Below are 18,184 nucleotides of genomic sequence, written 5' to 3'. Positions count from 1 at the left end.
TTTGTTCAAAGTTATGCTTTTAAGTGTTATCTTTAAGTCTGTTTTGTTCCCTGCGTTCTTTTGTTTAGAGTTATGCTTTCACCAAATATAGTGAGGCCTCTGCAATCTACAATGCTGGCCTAGAAGCTGCAACCATGTTCTGCACAAGAAAAGTGACCATAGTCTAAGTGCCCAGTCCAGCCCCAAGCTTGTTTTGCTTCTCTTTCAGTCCAGCCAGCTGCGCTTGAAGTTCTTCAATATGTTTCTCCAGCCTATCAGCAGCAGTCTTGGCCTCCTTGTAACCTGCCACCATCTGATCCAGTTCTGTTTTTTGATTTTGATAATCAGCCAGGTTGGCTTCATGCGTAGCCTTCCATAATTCAGAGGCATTAAAGAAAGGCTTAAGATCTTCATACGAGTGTGGAGATTGAGCACATCTCTTTTCCGGGCCTAAGCTGAGCTCGAGGACAAGTCTGGGAGCCATGTTCTCCCTGTGCAACAGATCCAGATCCTTCATGAGCTGGTCAACAGCTTCTCTATTCTCATCCAAGTCCAGCTCGTTTGACTGCCATATTTTTACTCTGTCCACTGCCTCATCCATTGCCTTGGACTTAGCCTTGCTAGGAGGAGAGCTGAGTTTTTCTAGCTTGTCCAGCTGAGCATCCAGATCCATGGCTTCAAATTCTACCAGTTCTGGATCAGCAAATGAGGCAGTGGCTGGTGAATTAGGAATAAAATGGATAGGCATCTGCAAAAGGAACTCAAGTCAGTTTCATGCAAAACTAAAATCAAAGGGAAGCTCAAGAACAAGCAAATACTCACAGCTACAATAGGAGGCTTAAGAGGACTGATCGCCACGATCAGAACCCCAGCAGTTCTATCTTTTTCCACCTGAAAATGAAAAAGGTATTAGAAGCAAAATAGAACAGAATTGCAAAAACCAGGCAGTCAAAAGCAAAACAAAAGTTACCTCAGGTTCAAGAATAGCAACAGGTTGTTTTGCTTCCCCTTCAAGCTCTGGGGCAACATCAGAATGATCTGCCTCCACATCATCAAATAGGGCCAATTATGAGCTTGTGGGTTCTGCCCTATGAGCTTTTTCTTGTTGTTTGGCCAAGGCAATGCTTTCTGCTATTACCTTAGCGGGAATCTCCTCCTACAGATGGACAGGAGTCAGAAGTTAGAAGAAGAACATATGTAAAATAATCATACAGCCTCTTCTTCAAACTCCTTTTCTTTCTCTTTTGTGGGAACGTCTTTTTCTTTTTCTTATTCCTTCTCCTACTCCACAGCTTCAAAAGCTTCCCTCAGATCTTCATCAATTCCAGAAGTTTCGGTAAGAACAGCTGCAGGCTCTTCTGTCTCCTCATATTCCACTGCAGTCCTTTTCCTAAGTCTTTTCGACCTAGAAGAAGGAGGAGGAGGACTTTCAGCTGCAAAAACATAAGAAAAAGCCTTTCAAGGCTTAAAATTGATCAAAGCTCTGTCAAACTCGAACGTTGGTATCGATTTATAGCTGAAGCTCAGCAGTTGAAGTTGTTGACAGCTCAATCCAGTACGTGCTTACCCAGTCCAGCCCGGATCAAAAGTTTCTATCCAGGCAGAAATGGAAGTCCAGCCTTCTTTTGTCTTTCTAGAGTTGATTTTTCCCTTTTGAGTTTTGTAAAAGGCACTTCTGCCTAAAAACACTTTACTATCTTATCATTTATTCTGGCCAGAATTACCAGTTTTATACTGTGAAAAATTGTGAAGTCATCACCAGTCTGAGGCAAGAAAAGAACTTACTTGGGAGATATTCCTCACCCAAATTCACAATCGCTTGTCTAGAAATCAGTAACTTGGGGCGCAAGTTATCCATTTTTAAGAAGTCTGTTAGAATTTTTATTACTAGCAGTGGTACGCTCGCACACTAAAGAAAGTTGACTCGTTGACCAGTCAATGGTTTTTAAGGCATTGGGGAACTTTACCCTTCCATCACAGGAGCAAACACAAAACGGGTGAACAATTTGGCACGCCCGGTGGGACTTCTCAGTATACATACTCCTAGAGAAATTTTTTAAAGTATATGAATATTGGAAGTTCTAGCCAGAACCCACGCTGCACAATTGAAAGAGATCAAGCAGCTCTCCAAGAAGGGCTGGAGTCAAAAGAAAGTGATGTTAGGCAATCAACCCATGGCAGTACCGGAAGTAGACGCTCCAGGGCTGGCCCCAGGAGGTTGAATCAAATGCAGGAGGCTGTGTTCTAATAGGAGGCCACAACACAGAGAAGCCAGGATATTGTGGACAACATAACAGCCATGATGCAATGGCAAGTCAATAGGCAGTATTGTTCGATTCTTTAGGGAATAATCAAGTATTGTTATATATTATTATTCTTCTTCTAAGTATGAGGAATTTGGTAATTATCTTTGTAAATGAACTTGTAAATTACCACAAGTACGCAATGGTCTAAAGAAAGATTTAAGATTGTAGACTAAAAGGATATATACATCAGGGTATTAAGTTTTTTCTTAATCGACACCCATGTTTTTTTGTTCTTTGTCCAACAGCCATTAGTTATAGTGCACCTTCTATAAAGATTTCATATATAATAAAATACGTCGTCGTCCTTATATTTGACTCTCAGGATTATGAGAATGGTCTTGGCATTAGTCTACGTTGTTTTGTTATACCATGTGATTATGTCATTCCACTCCAGTTCAAAATCCCTATTAGCATAGTTCGAACTCAGGTGCAACAAGATGGGTACTTTAATTTAGGGGGAGGAAATCGATCTCGAGTGCCATAATGTGGGCACACTACCTTGACCAACTAACCCAACTCACATTTGCAAAAAAACAAAAGTTGCAAGGAAAGAAAAAATTGATAGTAGAAATAATTTTAATGAATACATCAATTTCTCTCATATAATTGTGGCATGAAAAACATATTCCTTGCAAACTTTTAACCATGGTTACTTTAATTTACATAAGGTTAATTTCAATTTGATATCCCATAAAGTACAACTATAGAGTACCTTAAAAGTACAACTACGGAATATCAAGCTGAAATTAACCCATTTACATATGCTAAACTTTGAAAGGGATGGTGAGGCTTAAGGGTGGTCAGAAAAATGCACTCAAAAACGGACGTGGCATAATATTTACTCTCAACACGTCCACTACTTCCACTATTGAATAATGTGCAAGGGGCCAAAAAAGAGAGTCTAATCTGCAAGTAATAGAAGTGGAAAAGAAAGTAGCTTTAAACCCCAAGGCCAGACACACCCACACCCGCCTACTGCCCCACCTATTCACCCAACCCCAAGCCCAATAAAGAGAGAAGGTGGATTCCGCTTTGTGATCACATTCACAGCACTTTTATTGCATCTTTGCTTGACTTGAAACCTAAAGAGGGGGGAGAAAGAGAGTATGTTCCGATTCTTTGTATGGTTTTCGAACACCAAGACCTAGAGCGGGGGTTAAATTTGCATCAATCTTAAATTTTTTTCGCAAAGACTAAGATGTTGAACGCACTGCTTAAGAAGTTAGAGGTGGCTGCGCTCTGTTGTTACATGTGCTTCAAATATTTAATGTTTTAGGTCTGTAAGAGTGGCTATAGTATTTATTCGCTTACTATTATTGATGAAATCAAAAAGGAAAAAGGGATTACTTTGTAGATACCTTATCAAAATTCGGGTAAGGTGTCAATCACTAAGGGCCAAAGTATGACAATGTGAAGATGAAAATGTTATACATTGGAAAGTTAATGAACTTAGTAAGGGCTTATGAAGAGTTGAGCTACTCTCTCTTTTGCGAATTGGTTTGCGGTGAACCTCAACTTCCCGTATAGTATCAGAGCGCGTTTGTCCATGTGTGAAACCTCAACTTTTGCTCAGTTGTGGTGATTGTCCTTAAATAATACCTCAATCACATTTTCGTCCTCCAATTTCAATCGTGCTTAAATTGGGACTCTCATTGCATAGCATGTATTCTCAATACGTCCTCTTCCCAGTAGCCTGACTTACTTTCAATTGAGTCATCTGCAAGTAATAGAAAGAAGATTTAGCCCCATACTACCGCCCAGCTATCCTGCTCTACACCTACCCAGCTATCCTCCAATTTCGATTTGTCAATCCGGAGCTGAGTTGCGGTGCCATGGGGTGAAGGAGTTGATGAACTAGCTGTTATTTCCATGAAGGACAAGCTACTAGCTCAACTAAGTTTGGAGAAGAAGGTTGAAAATGGAGGTAGTGCTCATTTCCTAAATAGACCTAGGATTACTTGAGCTTGTGATTACTTTTTCTATAAGAACCTTCTTAACTTAGTGGATTGTCTGGTCGGAGTGATGACCCCTAGTTTTTCCTAATTGTGGGTTTCTACATAAACATTTCAGGTGTGATTCTCTGATTTATATGCGTAGTCATACTGTTTGCGTTATATCTGAAATGTTGATGAATGTTCACATACTTATCACTCTAATTGTTGCTAGCACAGGGGATGCCTAGATGATAGGTCTTTCTGAGTGCCTAGGTTGTCACGTAGTTATCTTCTAGGCTTGCAGGAATTTAAATATTTGATATGTTGTGCATCTGTGTTATGCTTATATGTTCAAGGGTCTATGACTAGTTATTGACTAGTCATATTGTCTCCACGTTTATTTGATAATTATTGTCATACATCTGTCCATTGGGATTTTAATTTACCTCCTTCACCTATGTACCAATTGCAGAGAGAGAGAGATAGAGAAAGAGAGGGACTGATGAAGACAAGACAGACAAAGAGCTCGCGTGGTTGGCATGTGTGTTTTTCAAATTTTGTCGAGCATAACTTGCGTGTTGAAATGCCCAAGCCCGACAAAAGCCAAAAGTTTTTATCTTTTAAATTATTTGTACTACATATATTATATATATATATATATATTTTATAATACCACCTGTCTGATTCGATTGAACAAGTGGTTTTGAATATTGCAAACCATACACCGAATTATATACCCAAAATCTCCAAAATCTTGTTACATAGAGAAATAAAAAAAAAGACCGTCCACGCTGCAAACAATTGTCATCAGAAGTCCAAAATTGCAGTCATCAGGAATAGCCATGAACACAGGCCAACCCTCAGATGGTGGCTGAGGCAAAATTACGCAGCCGGAATAATATCATTTACTTTCTCTTCTAACGTATTTAAAGAGTCTACTAAGCATATACTGTTCCTTTGTCCCTAGGCCCAAGCAGTTTGGTTTGGTTCACCTCTAAACCATAAAGTGGTGACCAAAGATTTACCACAATTGGGAAGAAGGATAGAGAGTGGGCTTTGTCTCTTATGAGCTTTTTGCTTTGGGAAGGGCCTGGTGGATTTTTATTTATTTTTTTGTTTTGTTTGATAAATGGATGGTATTGTGCAGGATGAAAAAAAGTCTCTCATTGTGGCCGATCACAATGGATGGATTTCTTTTGAAAAAATAAATTATCATCTCGTTTATAAAGAAAGCTAAAGTTTATGTGGCGTAAGGAGTATTGTATTGAAATTAAAATATATATAAGCTAAAGTCTATGTATAATTTGTACACATGAAATTAATCATACAAGCAACATTAGTTTTCTTTTGAAGAAAGGTATTGTGCTGATAGCCGACTTGACGTTTTCTCAAATAAGCACCTGATTGAGCATTTTCTTTTGAATTTTTAATAGATCTATAAAGAATTTATACACTAGTATCTTGTTCTAAGTTAATTTCAACTTAAGACAAACTATATGCCATAAGTGGCAAATATTTCCGTCACGGCTCAACATTTATTTATTTTAGTTTTTATTTTTATTTATAACGTTTTTATTTAGAAGAAATTACATATATAATTTAATTGTAAAGAGCACTGATCACAAGGACTAATACAAATACATGAAGGATACATCAACAACATCTAGACAATAAGATATCCCTCCAATCATATCCACAACCCGCCAAAGCACCTCCACCGCATAAAGTCAACAAACTTGGATAAACGAGGCACGTCAACAACATAAAGTAAAAATTAAAAATAAACCCTCACAAGGAAAGACAACTAACTCGTAATGAGTGGTTGAAACTTATTCCGACTCAGAAAAAGTAATACAAAAAGTTAAAACATGAAAAATAGCTCACACAACCACCATGGAAGAGCCATTGTACTTTATCCATCCTTGGGATTCAAATTTGATACACAAATTTGGTAGCCCTACCATTACTGTTCCCACATCTTTGGATATTCTTCTTACTAATTGAGGATCTCTTGAGAAAACTTTTGAACCAGTGCGTCGAGAGTTTTGAGTGTCTTTCCAGTCCATTGTCATAATCAATATAGTTGATACCAAATCGAACAGTATATCCTTCGCTCCATTCAAAGTTGTCTAGCAAAGACCATGCAAAATATCCTTGCACATTAGCACCCTCCCTACAAACACCCAAAAAAGAAGAAGAACATAATTGGTTCAATATAGTGATTAAATAACCGAAATGTAAGAAGGCCAAAACATATATAGCCTTAATTAATTTGTTGAGAAAAACTTACTTCATTGCTGCTTGGAGGTAACAGAGGTGGCGATAGTAGTAATCAATTCTATTAGCATCATTAAGGGCTTGCTCGAGTGATAATTTGGGATTATTGAACTCATCCATGCCTGCAATATAATGCAGTATCAAATGCATACAATTTGTTTAACCGAAGAAAAAATGTACATTTAGTTTTAAGTTTAGAGTTTACAACACTTCACTTTATTTTACACCATTATACATAAATGTGAAACATTGATGATGCAATTAATTAATGTTTAAAAATATTAATTACGTACCATTCTCAGTAATGTACATAATCGGATCATTATACTTTTTCTTTGTGTAGAGTACAAGATCGTAAAGTCCTTTTGGGTAAACATATAACCAGTCTGAAGCAGCCTGCAATCCCATTTGAAGATCAGTGAGACTTTTAGCACTTTATGTGTATATGGAAAACAAAATATATGCATATATAGCTATTAATTCTCAAAATCCCAATAACTTAAGCTAATAATTTATTGCGTACCCGTGGACCAATGGGGACCCCATTAAGATCAGCTGCTACAACATAAATGAATATGAATATCAGGATCTAATTATTTGGAGAACTACATTAATTTCTTGAAATTTTCAATTTGTACTCACTTGTAACATTAACATGAACATCTGTTAGGTAGCTTGGAGGTGTAGTTACAGAATAATCCTTAGGATAAGCGCTTGCATATCTAGCAGAGTAGTAGTTTATTCCAATATAGTCATATGACCCACTCAGTGACTTGGATTGTTCTTCCGTGAAATTCGGTAACCGTGCACCAAGAATGGATCGCATGATCTGCGGGTAGTCACCTCTTGTCAATGGGTCCATAAACCTATGAAAATTCCAAACGTGAGCTTATAACATTATATAAACTACCACAGGCTACCTAACTGAAGTTATAATTCAAAAATAAAGCATTTAAATGAGTTGATATATAAATTAATAATACACTTACCATCCATACATAAAATCCAAAGCTTGAAATGCAGCGTCTTTATCTTGTTGTGACTCTGAAGCGGGCTCAAACCAATGTGATACAACAGTTATTCCTATGACACCATTTTGATATGCCTGCTCTAGAGAGATAAATAAAAAATAAAAAATATGTTGATTTAAAGCAAAGAAAAAAAAAATTATATTATTACAACCGTCGTTTTTCTCAAAATAAAAAGTATTCCCACTTATGTTGTTATATAATAATACTAGTTACTCGTTGGACCTCAATTTCTAAAATAAAAAGAAAAAAGACTGACGGAAGTACCTGATATTTTTCTCTGTACAATTTTACAGCAGCTGCATGAGCAAGGAGTAGATAGTGTGTCACCAAATATGGTTCAATACCCGAATCTCCACCAAGGCAATTTTGGTTGTACCAATCAGAGCATCGTCCTGGTGCATGGATCCCGATTGTGTAACCATGGTTACTAATGGTATATGGCTCATTAAGTGTGGTCCAATGCTTTACTCGATCACCAAATTCCTTATAACAAAGGTCTGCGTATGCTTTAAAGTCATCGCTGCGTGTACACATTGAAATATGTATTTATTGTATATAATAGTATTTATATAATTAAGTGATCAATATTATACAAAGGATGGAATTTGTCCACTTACACAATACGAGGGCTTAACAAACCACCATATTCGTCTACTAAGGCTTGGGGAACATCCCAGTGGAAGAGTGTCACTAATGGCTCTATACCTATATGTAGCATGACCAGTAAAAGAAAATTAGAAGTTTGATTAAACAACTGCAGGTACTGTTGTTATATTAGGAGGATTTTATGAGATTGGGAGCTGTATCACCATTGCGTAGGAGTTCATTGGTGAGATTATTGTAGTATTCGATTCCCTTCTTGTTAATTCCACCACTTAGTTTTCCATCTAATAATAATTAAAACAAAACAAGAAAAATATAAGCCAATACCTATCATGAAATAGGAATTAAATTGAATAAAAGATGTTAAACATTAAAGCGATTGGTCGCAATAATATATGTGGATGCGGATGATCAACTTACTTGGTAACAATCTGGACCATGAGATAGAGAACCTATAAGCATCCAACCCCATATCCTTCATAATTGCCACATCTTCCTATAATGACACAAAAGATGTACATAATTATAAAAATAACAAAAAGAAGCTAAAAATTAAGGATATCATCCTTAATGTCGTGTGTTCAAATTCAAATATAGAAGGTCTACATAATACAATTATGTGATTTTCAAACCTTATAACGGTGATATTGATCAATAGCAACATCTCCATTGCTACCATCAGTTATCTTTTCTGCAATTAATCAAATGTAATTTTAGTTATAAATAAAGATACAAAGAAATTTAGCTATCTAGATATTTAAATAGGGGAATGCTCGCAACCTTCACCCTAACCATCTTGGTTGGAACTTCTCACTTCTTCTCTTGTGCGATGTATTATTCCTCTTAATTACATTTTTGAATGATACATTAATACATTAAAACATTTGAGTTTTATTTTCCATGATTACCCTTATTCAATTTTTTACAACTTTCTAACTATCTTCTTTGATCTAGGAGAGTTGTCAGATCTTTGCTGGGTAAGGTCATGGTTTCTGCGCAGTTCCCATTGAGCACTTTGTAAGTGAAGAATAACTAATTTCCATGAAGCATTGGCTTGTTTATACATTTTTTATAGCTTTTGAAATGAAGTAACTGATCATCAATTTAGTCACCTAAAAAAATAGAAAATAGAAGATTTGTTAACTAATTGATTGTTTGATTCAACAGACCTGGATGCTCATGGGTGAAGTTATCCCATACGCTTGGTCCTCTACCGTCTATGTTTGCAGCACCTTCTAACTGAAATGCACATACAGATATACATATAAAACACGATTTACAGAATGAAGATGCCAATATTCATAAATGACACATGCTAAGTAAAGTAACTATATGAAACAAAAAATTAAAACAAATTCATGAGTAATATTAATTAAGCTCCCAGAATGCACTGACTTGGTAAGCTGCTGTAGCTGCGCCAAATGTGAATCCTGGAAAAAGAGTATCGAAATGAGTCCTGTTGAGAGTTGCACAAACAACGGGTGGATCTGTCCTGGCAGCATTGGTATTTGCCAATGCAAAGCAAAGGAGCAGCAGCACCACACACAAGAGCAAAGAGCGGAATTGCAATGCCATAACTGAGTGGAGGGTTTTTGATGATCGAGCTAGGTGTGCTCTTCCTGCTATATTGCATGGGGTTTATATAGAGGGAGTACGTAACTTCTACACGTGAAAATAATAATTCAAAAGCATTTTTATTTCTTTTTTGCTTTCTTTTTTGTAAAGCCAAGCGGGCTTTAAAGCTAAGGTACGGGGACGGACAGAGTAAAGTTGGGGCCTTCTTTTTTTCCTTTTTTCTATACTACTGTATAGAAAAGCAATCCAAAGATTTCATTGGGACTACCTTCAGAGTCTGGTTTTGCTGCCGTTCCCCAACCTCTGGTTTTGGAAAGATAATCTAATTGCACCCTTCTCCATTAATGTTTTCTGTCCTATCTCCAACAATTGGCGTTAATTGCTCATAACAAATTTCTCTCTCATGGAAACTCTTGCTCATCTTTATGGGCGAACTCTTCTTCATTGGTTCCTTAGAAACTATTTCTCTCTCTCTCTCTCTCTCTCTCAAAAAAAAAAAAAAAAAAAAGGTGTAAAAAGAAACTATTTCTCTCTCATTGTTAATTGATCTTCCATGCAAAATAGACCTAAGATTGTTGAGAGTGTGAATCTCACTTGTTGTCAATTAATTTTGAGTTGAAATACTCATGTTCTAATTGAGTATATCATAACGTATTATGATCAAGAACGATGATATAATAACTAGTTTAATATAGGCCCCTACAATTTCTATTTCCTAGATACCATCCAATTAAAAATTGTTATTGGAATTTAGCCCCAAACATTATTTTTCGTAACTGAAGTAATAGGTATGTTATTTTTCCAACATAAAATTTTATGTACGCTATTATATATATAAAATAATAATATAATAGATAATTAATCACCTATACTTCGTAAATAAATAAATAAATAATTTTTTATATTAAATAAACCGATTAGGTATGTTACATATGAATTTATTGTTAAATTAAAAAAAAATTCTGAATCAATTCCAACATCCATTTGGAGATCTTTTCAAATTCAATGTGTCTCATTAGTTACAATCCAAATAAAAATTGTTTCTATATTGGTCTACATTAATATACAAAATGCAATAATGGCTTAGTTGACGGTATTTTAGGAATCAAAAAATAAAATAAATTCGATTTTGAGCTTGATTTGGTAACTTGCCCAGTTGGATCCTAGTCAAGAAGAGATTGTTGAAAATAATGATAAAGGAAGAAAAAGAAGAAGAAGGGAAGTTGCTGGTTCGATGTTAGATTCTTTAGGGAATAATCAAGTATTGTTATATATTATTATTCTTCTTCTAAGTGTGAGGAAATTGGTAATCATCTTTGTAAATGAACTTGTAAATTAACACAAGTACGCAATAGTCTAAAGAAAGATCTAAGATTGTGAACTAAAAGGATATATACATCAAGGTATTAAGTTTTTTCTGAATTCGACACCCATGTTTTTTTGTTCTTTGTCCAACAGCCATTAGTTATAGTGCACCTTCTATAAAGATTTCATATACAATAAAATACGACGTCGTCCTTATATTTAACTCTCAGGATTATGAGCATGGTCTTGGCATTATTCAATGTTATTTTGTTATACCATGTAATTATGTCATTCCACTCCAGTTCAAATTCCCATCAGCATAGTTCGAACTCAGGTGCAACAAGATGGGCACTCTAATCTAAGGAGAGGAAAATCGATCTCGAGTGCCATAATGTGGGCACACTACCTTGGCCAACTAACCCAACTCACATTTGCAAAAAAACAAACGTTGCAAGGAAGGAAAAAATTGATAGAAGTAATAATTTTTAATGAATACATCAATTTCTCTCATATAACTGTGGCATGAAAAACATATTACCTGCAAACTTTTAACCATGGTTACTTTAATTTACATAGGATTCATTTCAGTTTGATATCCCATAGGATACAACTACGGAGTACTTTAAGAGTACAACTACGGAATACCAAACTGAAATTAACCCATTTACATTTGCCAAACTTTGAAAGGAGTGGTGAGGCTTAAGGGTGGTCAGAAAAATGCACTCAAAAACGGACGTGGCATAATATTTATTCTCAACACGTCCTCTCACCTGTTAAGTGACTTGAACTACTTTCACTATTGAATAATGTGCAAGTGGCCAAAAAAGAGAGTCTAATCTGCAAGTAATAGAAGTGGAAAAGAAAGTAGCTTTAAATCCCACAGCCAGACACACCCACCCCGCCTACTGCCCACCTATTCACCGAACCCCAAGCCCAATAAAGAGAGAAGGTGGATTCCGCTTTGTGATCACATTGACAGGACAGCACTTTTATTGCATCTTGGCTTGACTTGAAACCTAAAGAGGGGGGAGAAAGAGAGTATGTTCCGATTCTTTGTATGGTTTTCGAACACCAAGACCTAGAGCGGGGGTTAAATTTGCATCAATCTTTAAATTTTTTTCGCAAAGAGTGAGATGTTGAACGCACTGCTTAAGAAGTTAGAGGTGGCTGCGCTCTGTTGTTACATGTGCTTCAAATATTTAATGTTTTAGGTCTGTAAGAGTGGCTATAGTATTTATTCGCTTACTATTATTGATGAAATCAAAAAAGAAAAAGGGATTACTTTTTAGATACCTTATAAAAATTCGGATAAGGTGTCAATCTCTAAGGGCCAAAGTATGACAATGTGAAGATGAAAATGTTAGACATTGGAAAGTCAATGAACTTAGTAAGGGCTTATGAAGAGTTGAGCTACTCTCTCTTTTGCGAATTGGTTTTGGAGTGAACCTCAACTTCCTTTATAGTATCAGAGCCCGTTTATCCATGTGTGAAACCTCAACTTCTGCTTAGTTGTGGTGATTGTCCTTAAATAATACCTCAATCACATTTTCGCCCTCCAATTTTGATCGTGCTTAAATTGGGGCTCTCATTGCATAGCATGTATTCTCAATACGTCCTCTTCCTAGTAGCCTGACTTACTTTTAATTGAGTCATGTGCAAGTAATAGAAAGAAGATTTAGCCCCATACTACCGCCCAGCTATCCTCCAATTTCGATCTGTCAATCCGTAGCTGAGTTGTGGTGCCAGGGGGTGAAGGAGTTGATGAACTAGCTGTTATTTCCATGAAGGACAAGCTACTAGCTCAACTAAGTTTGGAGAAGAAGGTTGAAAATAGAGGTAGTGCTCATTTCTTAAATAGACCTAGGATTGCTTGAGCTTGTGATTACTTTTTTTATAAGAACCTTCTTAACTTAGTGGATTGCCTGGTCGGAGTGATGACCCCTAGTTTTTCCCAATGGTGGGTTTCTGCGTAAACATTTCTAGTGTGATTCTCTGATTTATATGCCTAGTCATATTGTTTGTGTTATATCTGAAATGTTGATGAATGTTCACACACTTGTCACTCTAGTTGTTGCTAGCACAGGGGATGTCTAGATTGATAGGTCTTTCTGAGTGCCTAGGTTATCACGTAGTTTTCTTCTAGGCTTGCAAGAATTTAAATGTTTGATATGTCGTGCATCTGTGTTATGCTTATATATTCAAGGGTCTTTGACTAGTCATATTCTCTACACGTTTATTTGATAATTATTATCATACATCTGTCCATTGGGGTTTTAATGTCCCTCCTTCATCTATGTACCTATTGCTGAGAGAGACAGAGGGATTGATGGAGAAGAGACAGAGGGATTGATGGAGACACGACAGACAAAGAGCTCGAGTGGTTGGCATGTGTGTTTTTCAAATTTTGTCGAGCATAACTTGCGTGTTGGCATGCCCAAGCCTGTAAAAGGCCAAAAGTTTTTATCTTTTAAATTCTTTTTGCTTTATATTATATTATATTATATATATGGGGCGGATCCGTGACACTATATTTTTGACATAATTTTTGGGCCATTAGATTACTCCACTTTCAATGGTTGAGATTAAACCTCACATGGTAAGTAGTTTTAATTTTTTAAATAGACAATCATTAATTTTTTTTTCTCTCTCATAAAAATAAAAGAAATGATTTTCTCTCTCCTCCCTGTTTTTCTTGGAGACGTAATCCCAGCTGCCTTTTTAATATCAAATATTTATTAAGGTGTAATAAATAAAGAATTTCACCAAAAACTAAAGGCCCAAACCGTGAAGAGTCTCTTTAGTTTCCCCTTCTTCCCGCACATGCATATGCAATCATCAATTCATCTTCAGTAGTTTTTTCTTTTATGTCAAAGCAATTTCTCCTATCTTAATACAGATATGGTATCATCAAAATATTGGAGCACCCACAGTCCCATATCTTCGGGAAAATTAATTACATTTCAAGTCAACTTCCAATCATAGCTGTAGCCAATTTCTGGAATGGTAAATGCCCAATTTATTAAGCTCATGATTCACAACAATCCGTAGCTCAAAGAATGACTTTCACCCCAAGGCTACCTATGTATATTGTATAACCCTGACCATGACAGGTGCCATCTTGGACATTGTTCAACTCTAATGTTTTGATATTCCTATTCACATTGTAAGAATACCATCTATAAGTTTTCAAGCATAAAAATCTTAATCAAAATTAAGCCATTTGTCTACTTTCAATGATCTAAAGAATTTCAATAGTTCCAAAAGGATAGCTGCCAGTCATAGAACATCATTTTTAATCATGAATGTTGATTCAAATTAAAAAAGTTCTAAGCTCATCTAATTGGTAAAAGTGAAGGTTGATCAGTGGAACTTGCGTTCTTCACGAGATAATCAACAAGTGTTGTGGCATCAAATTTCCACTTTGTATTCTCTCTCTATTAAAACGATAAAAGTTCTTAATGAAGAAAAAAAACAGTAATAGTCAAAATTTTCAGATATGAGACGATCAAAATCCCTAAATCAAACTCTCAAAAGAGATTGAAAACGGTACTTAGGTGACGATGGGTAAACTTAAAAGATATTCAGCCAAAAGATGCAACAAACTTCACACACTCTAGACCTTGGCCAATCACACTTATGACTAGTCAACTGTCAGATATGAATTATACCAAACAACAACATACACAGAGCATACCATGATGTACCTACAGGCCTAGAGAATTACTAGTGACAACCTAGGCACTCAGAAGGACCCATCAATCTAGGCATCCCCTGTGCTAGCAACAACTATAGTGAAAGTGTGTGAAGACAGCATAATCAAGCAAACATCAAACAGCAGATAATGATGACTAGTCAACCATAATTTATACGATGACTAGTCGACCACCAAGAACATAAACCCAGAAAAATTACAAGGATACAATCAGAAATTGTTCACCCAGAAACCCACCATTGGGAAAAACTGGGGGTCATCAACCGACCAGGCAATCCACTAAGTGGAAAAAGATTCTTACAAAGGAACACAAGCAAGCTCAAGCAAAACCTAGATCTATTTAGGAAGATGAGCAATACCTCCTTTGTGCAATCTTCTTCCCCAACTTAGCAAAGCTTGAAGCCCAGTTCTTCATGGCAATGGCAGCTTCTTCTTCAGCTCATTCATCTCATGGCACCAGCTTGCAAGCTTAACTTAAACAGAAACCAAACTTTGGATTCAAAGGAGAATGACCAATTTCTTCAAGAAACCATACTCTTGAAGAAATCAGTAGTGAATTTGATCTAGATATTAATGAGAGAATGTTTTTATGAAGCTAGTTGCATATTCATATTTCAAATGCAGTTTTATCATAAAGATATCAATTTGGAAAAACTCATAGATGAAATATTGTTCTCTCTTGAGGAGGAAGAACGGAAAGATCGAAAAACAATCTTTCCTCCAAATTCCACACAAAAGAGACAGCTTTCCAAAACAGAAATCGCAAGGCCTATACAGACCAAAATATTCCCTTAGGTCAGAATGCCATGTGGCAGCAGAGAGAGAAAAAGGAATAGGACAAAAAAGTTGGTTATCAAGCTGGAGAGCAAGGATGACTAGTCATCCAAGAAACAGATGACTAGTCATCATTTTATGAAAACAGTATGATGCAATGTTATGCAACGCACAATTTACCTTTGCCAATTTGCATGAACCTCCATATGATAGTTGTTAGTTAAGAACACCTAGAGAAGCTATTCTTAATCAAAACTTGAGCTTGATAAATAACAATAGAAATCCTATTACAAAGTTGTCAAGGGAAGCCAAAAGAAAAAAAAACAAATGCATACATTAACAATCTCCCCCTTTTTGGCTTTCCTTGACAACACACTCTCTAACAACACTCAACCCAAAACCCAACCTAAGGAGATGATGAAGTGAGGGTACCTGCAAGAACAACCAATCTTCCAGGCACAAAAATAGGCATATTATATCACAGAATTTTGAAACAATATGCAATATGGGGGTTGAGAGTGTTCTCCCCCTTGTTGATAAGGAAAGTGCAACAAAAAGGCAAGGAGAGAGAGTCAGCATACAAGGGAATGAAACACAAGGCAGATAATCAGATTTGAACAAAGTGAAAAACACATAACATAGGTTGATTACTAAGCAAAAATCACTTGTTCAAAATAATACAACACAACTCCTCCTATCAAGATGCACAGACTACCCAAGCAAAAAACAAATTTCCACAAGGGGATTACAAACATATACATGTCCAAAAATACTCCCCCTATCTAGGACACTGCCAACAAGATCACTGTAGCTAAAAAACAAGCGAATCAGCAGACTCATCAGAATCTATAGAATCATCTGAGACCTCCGTGGCAGGAGTCAGTTGAGGATGTACTTCAGCAGCAGCAGCAGCAGGAACTGAAGAGGATGGAATGAGGCTTAACAGATATTGAATATGTTTCTCCTTGGCAGCAAGCTGAGATCTAAGATAGGCATTTTCAGAAGTAGATGACACAGAGGTGAGAAAGGTTTTTGAAACTTTGTGGCTAAGGGCAACAGATGCCTTGCCAAACTGAGCAATGAGAGGATTCCACTGATCAGAGTCAAGAAAAACCACCTGGTTTCTCTCACAAAGACGCTGGATAAGACAGGGGAAGACAAGAGTCCCCTTGTGTTTTGTACCATGACCTATGGTCTTGCCAAGAATTGCACGATAAAGAATATCCCCAAAGGGAATTTTATCATGATTCACCATTGAAATCATGAGTTGACAGCCAGCCAGAGTGGGGTTTGAATTATTTCCAGTTGGGAGAACATTGTGACGGATAAAATCCCATAGAAATTTGTAAAATGGTGGCAGATAAGACTTGATAGGAAAACCTTTAGAAGTCAAGGGCATTGTTTGATCAGTATAGGCCATGGTTTTAAACAGATCAACAGTGTATTGAGAAGAGGCAAGGGCAAACTGATCAGAATCAAAACCAGGGCAAGACCGAAAACCTAAAACCCTATTAATGACAGAGGGTCTCAGAGTAATGGGCACAGAACGAACAACACACTGATAATTAGACCCCTTAGGATCAGCAGGAAAATTCGAGTAAAACTCTTTAACGACAGAAGCATTGAACTTACCAGACAAAGTGTTGAGAGAATGGAGATGGTAGTGCTCAAAAATCTGAGTTGCAGAACCCTGGGCCGCTAAGGGGAGAGCATCAATTTGGTAAGCTCTCTCAGGCACAAACTTCCTTTTAAAGACAACACCATCGAAGAACGAGACTGCCTCAGGAGACACAAACGGGGAGGAGTCTCCAGCGGGAACAGAGTGAGAAGAGCGAGTCCTAGGAGCCCTAGGAATGGAGGGTATAAAATCCACTTTGTCATTGGATTTGGATTTGGAGCGGCACTGGTAAGCGAGGAAGGGCGCGGAGGACGACATGGTGGCAGTGGGAAGAAATTGGAAGAGAAAGACAGAGGGAAGAAGGGGCGAAGAGACTAACACAGAGGGAGAAAGGGAAGCTGGGGGCCTGGGTCTGTGTCTGAAGAGAACAGAGAGAGAACGAGAGTGAAAGAAGACTCTGACGAAGGAGAGGGAAATAGACCTAAAAAAGGAAAGAGAGAAAAAAAAAATGCAAAAACTGACCCCAATGAAAAAGAACCGCCCAAAACACAAAGAAGAGGAGAAAAAAATGAAAATAAAAATCAGAATAACCGCTAAAGAAAAAGACGTATCGTTCAAGAGAAAAACCTGATGACTAGTCAACCACAATGAGCATGATGACTAGTCAACCAAGGCAATAACAAAAACAGGCAGAACTAGATGACTAGTCAACCACAAAAATGATGACTTGTCAACTAAGGCAATAACATGACGGGCATCAAATATAACACAACCGGATGACTAGTCAACCATAAGCATAGATGACTAGTCAACTAAGGCAATAATATGACACGCATCAAAGTTAGTATCGACCCTGTGGAAGACAAGATTGTGGGTTTTTAAAAAAAAACAAACAAACATGAACTAGCAAATATCAAGTGATCAACGATGTATTAGCTACAATAGCCTAGTCCAAATCTTCAAGCACAGGAAGGAAGAGAGAGAGAGGATAACCACATGTGCAAACATAAAAAAAACAAGTGCAACTAACTCTGATAGACAGAATATGAATTAGATTTCATGCTCAGAGA

General features: G+C 36.9%; 1 protein-coding gene across 2 annotated transcripts; it reads right to left on the bottom strand.

Moving 5' to 3' along the window:
- On the bottom strand, positions 5,818 to 9,745 carry LOC18773316 (beta-glucosidase 12). 2 transcript variants are annotated; one of them, XM_007208129.2, is made up of 13 exons: positions 9,526 to 9,745; positions 9,300 to 9,369; positions 8,763 to 8,821; positions 8,551 to 8,626; positions 8,337 to 8,414; positions 8,145 to 8,232; positions 7,792 to 8,047; positions 7,486 to 7,601; positions 7,139 to 7,362; positions 7,020 to 7,054; positions 6,790 to 6,892; positions 6,510 to 6,618; positions 5,818 to 6,392 (listed from the first exon to the last, which is right to left on the bottom strand). In XM_007208129.2, exons 1-13 carry the CDS (start codon positions 9,703 to 9,705, stop codon positions 6,149 to 6,151), a joined length of 1,638 nt encoding a protein of 545 aa, XP_007208191.1. In that variant the 5' UTR covers positions 9,706 to 9,745; the 3' UTR covers positions 5,818 to 6,148. The 2 variants fall into 2 exon arrangements, with proteins under 2 accessions (XP_007208191.1, XP_020421906.1); XM_020566317.1 differs by having other exon boundaries at positions 7,020 to 7,051.

The sequence above is a fragment of the Prunus persica genome, chromosome G6 (assembly GCF_000346465.2).
Source record: "Prunus persica cultivar Lovell chromosome G6, Prunus_persica_NCBIv2, whole genome shotgun sequence".
NCBI classification, from domain to species: Eukaryota; Viridiplantae; Streptophyta; class Magnoliopsida; order Rosales; family Rosaceae; genus Prunus; species Prunus persica.
Note: the sequence above shows the minus strand (reverse complement) of the source record. Positions and strands in the feature narration are given on the sequence as shown.

What these genes read in the sequence shown, in the direction of transcription:
- LOC18773316 (XM_007208129.2), bottom strand. Translation starts at nt 9,705, where the DNA reads ATGGCATTGCAATTCCGCTCTTTGCTCTTGTGTGTGGTGCTGCTGCTC. An exon ending in CAGCTACAGCAGCTTACCAA is followed by an intron (nt 9,370 to 9,525) that starts GTCAGTGCATTC and finishes TGTGCATTTCAG; the next exon opens with TTAGAAGGTGCTGCAAACAT. An exon ending in ATCAATATCACCGTTATAAG is followed by an intron (nt 8,627 to 8,762) that starts GTTTGAAAATCA and finishes GTGTCATTATAG; the next exon opens with GAAGATGTGGCAATTATGAA.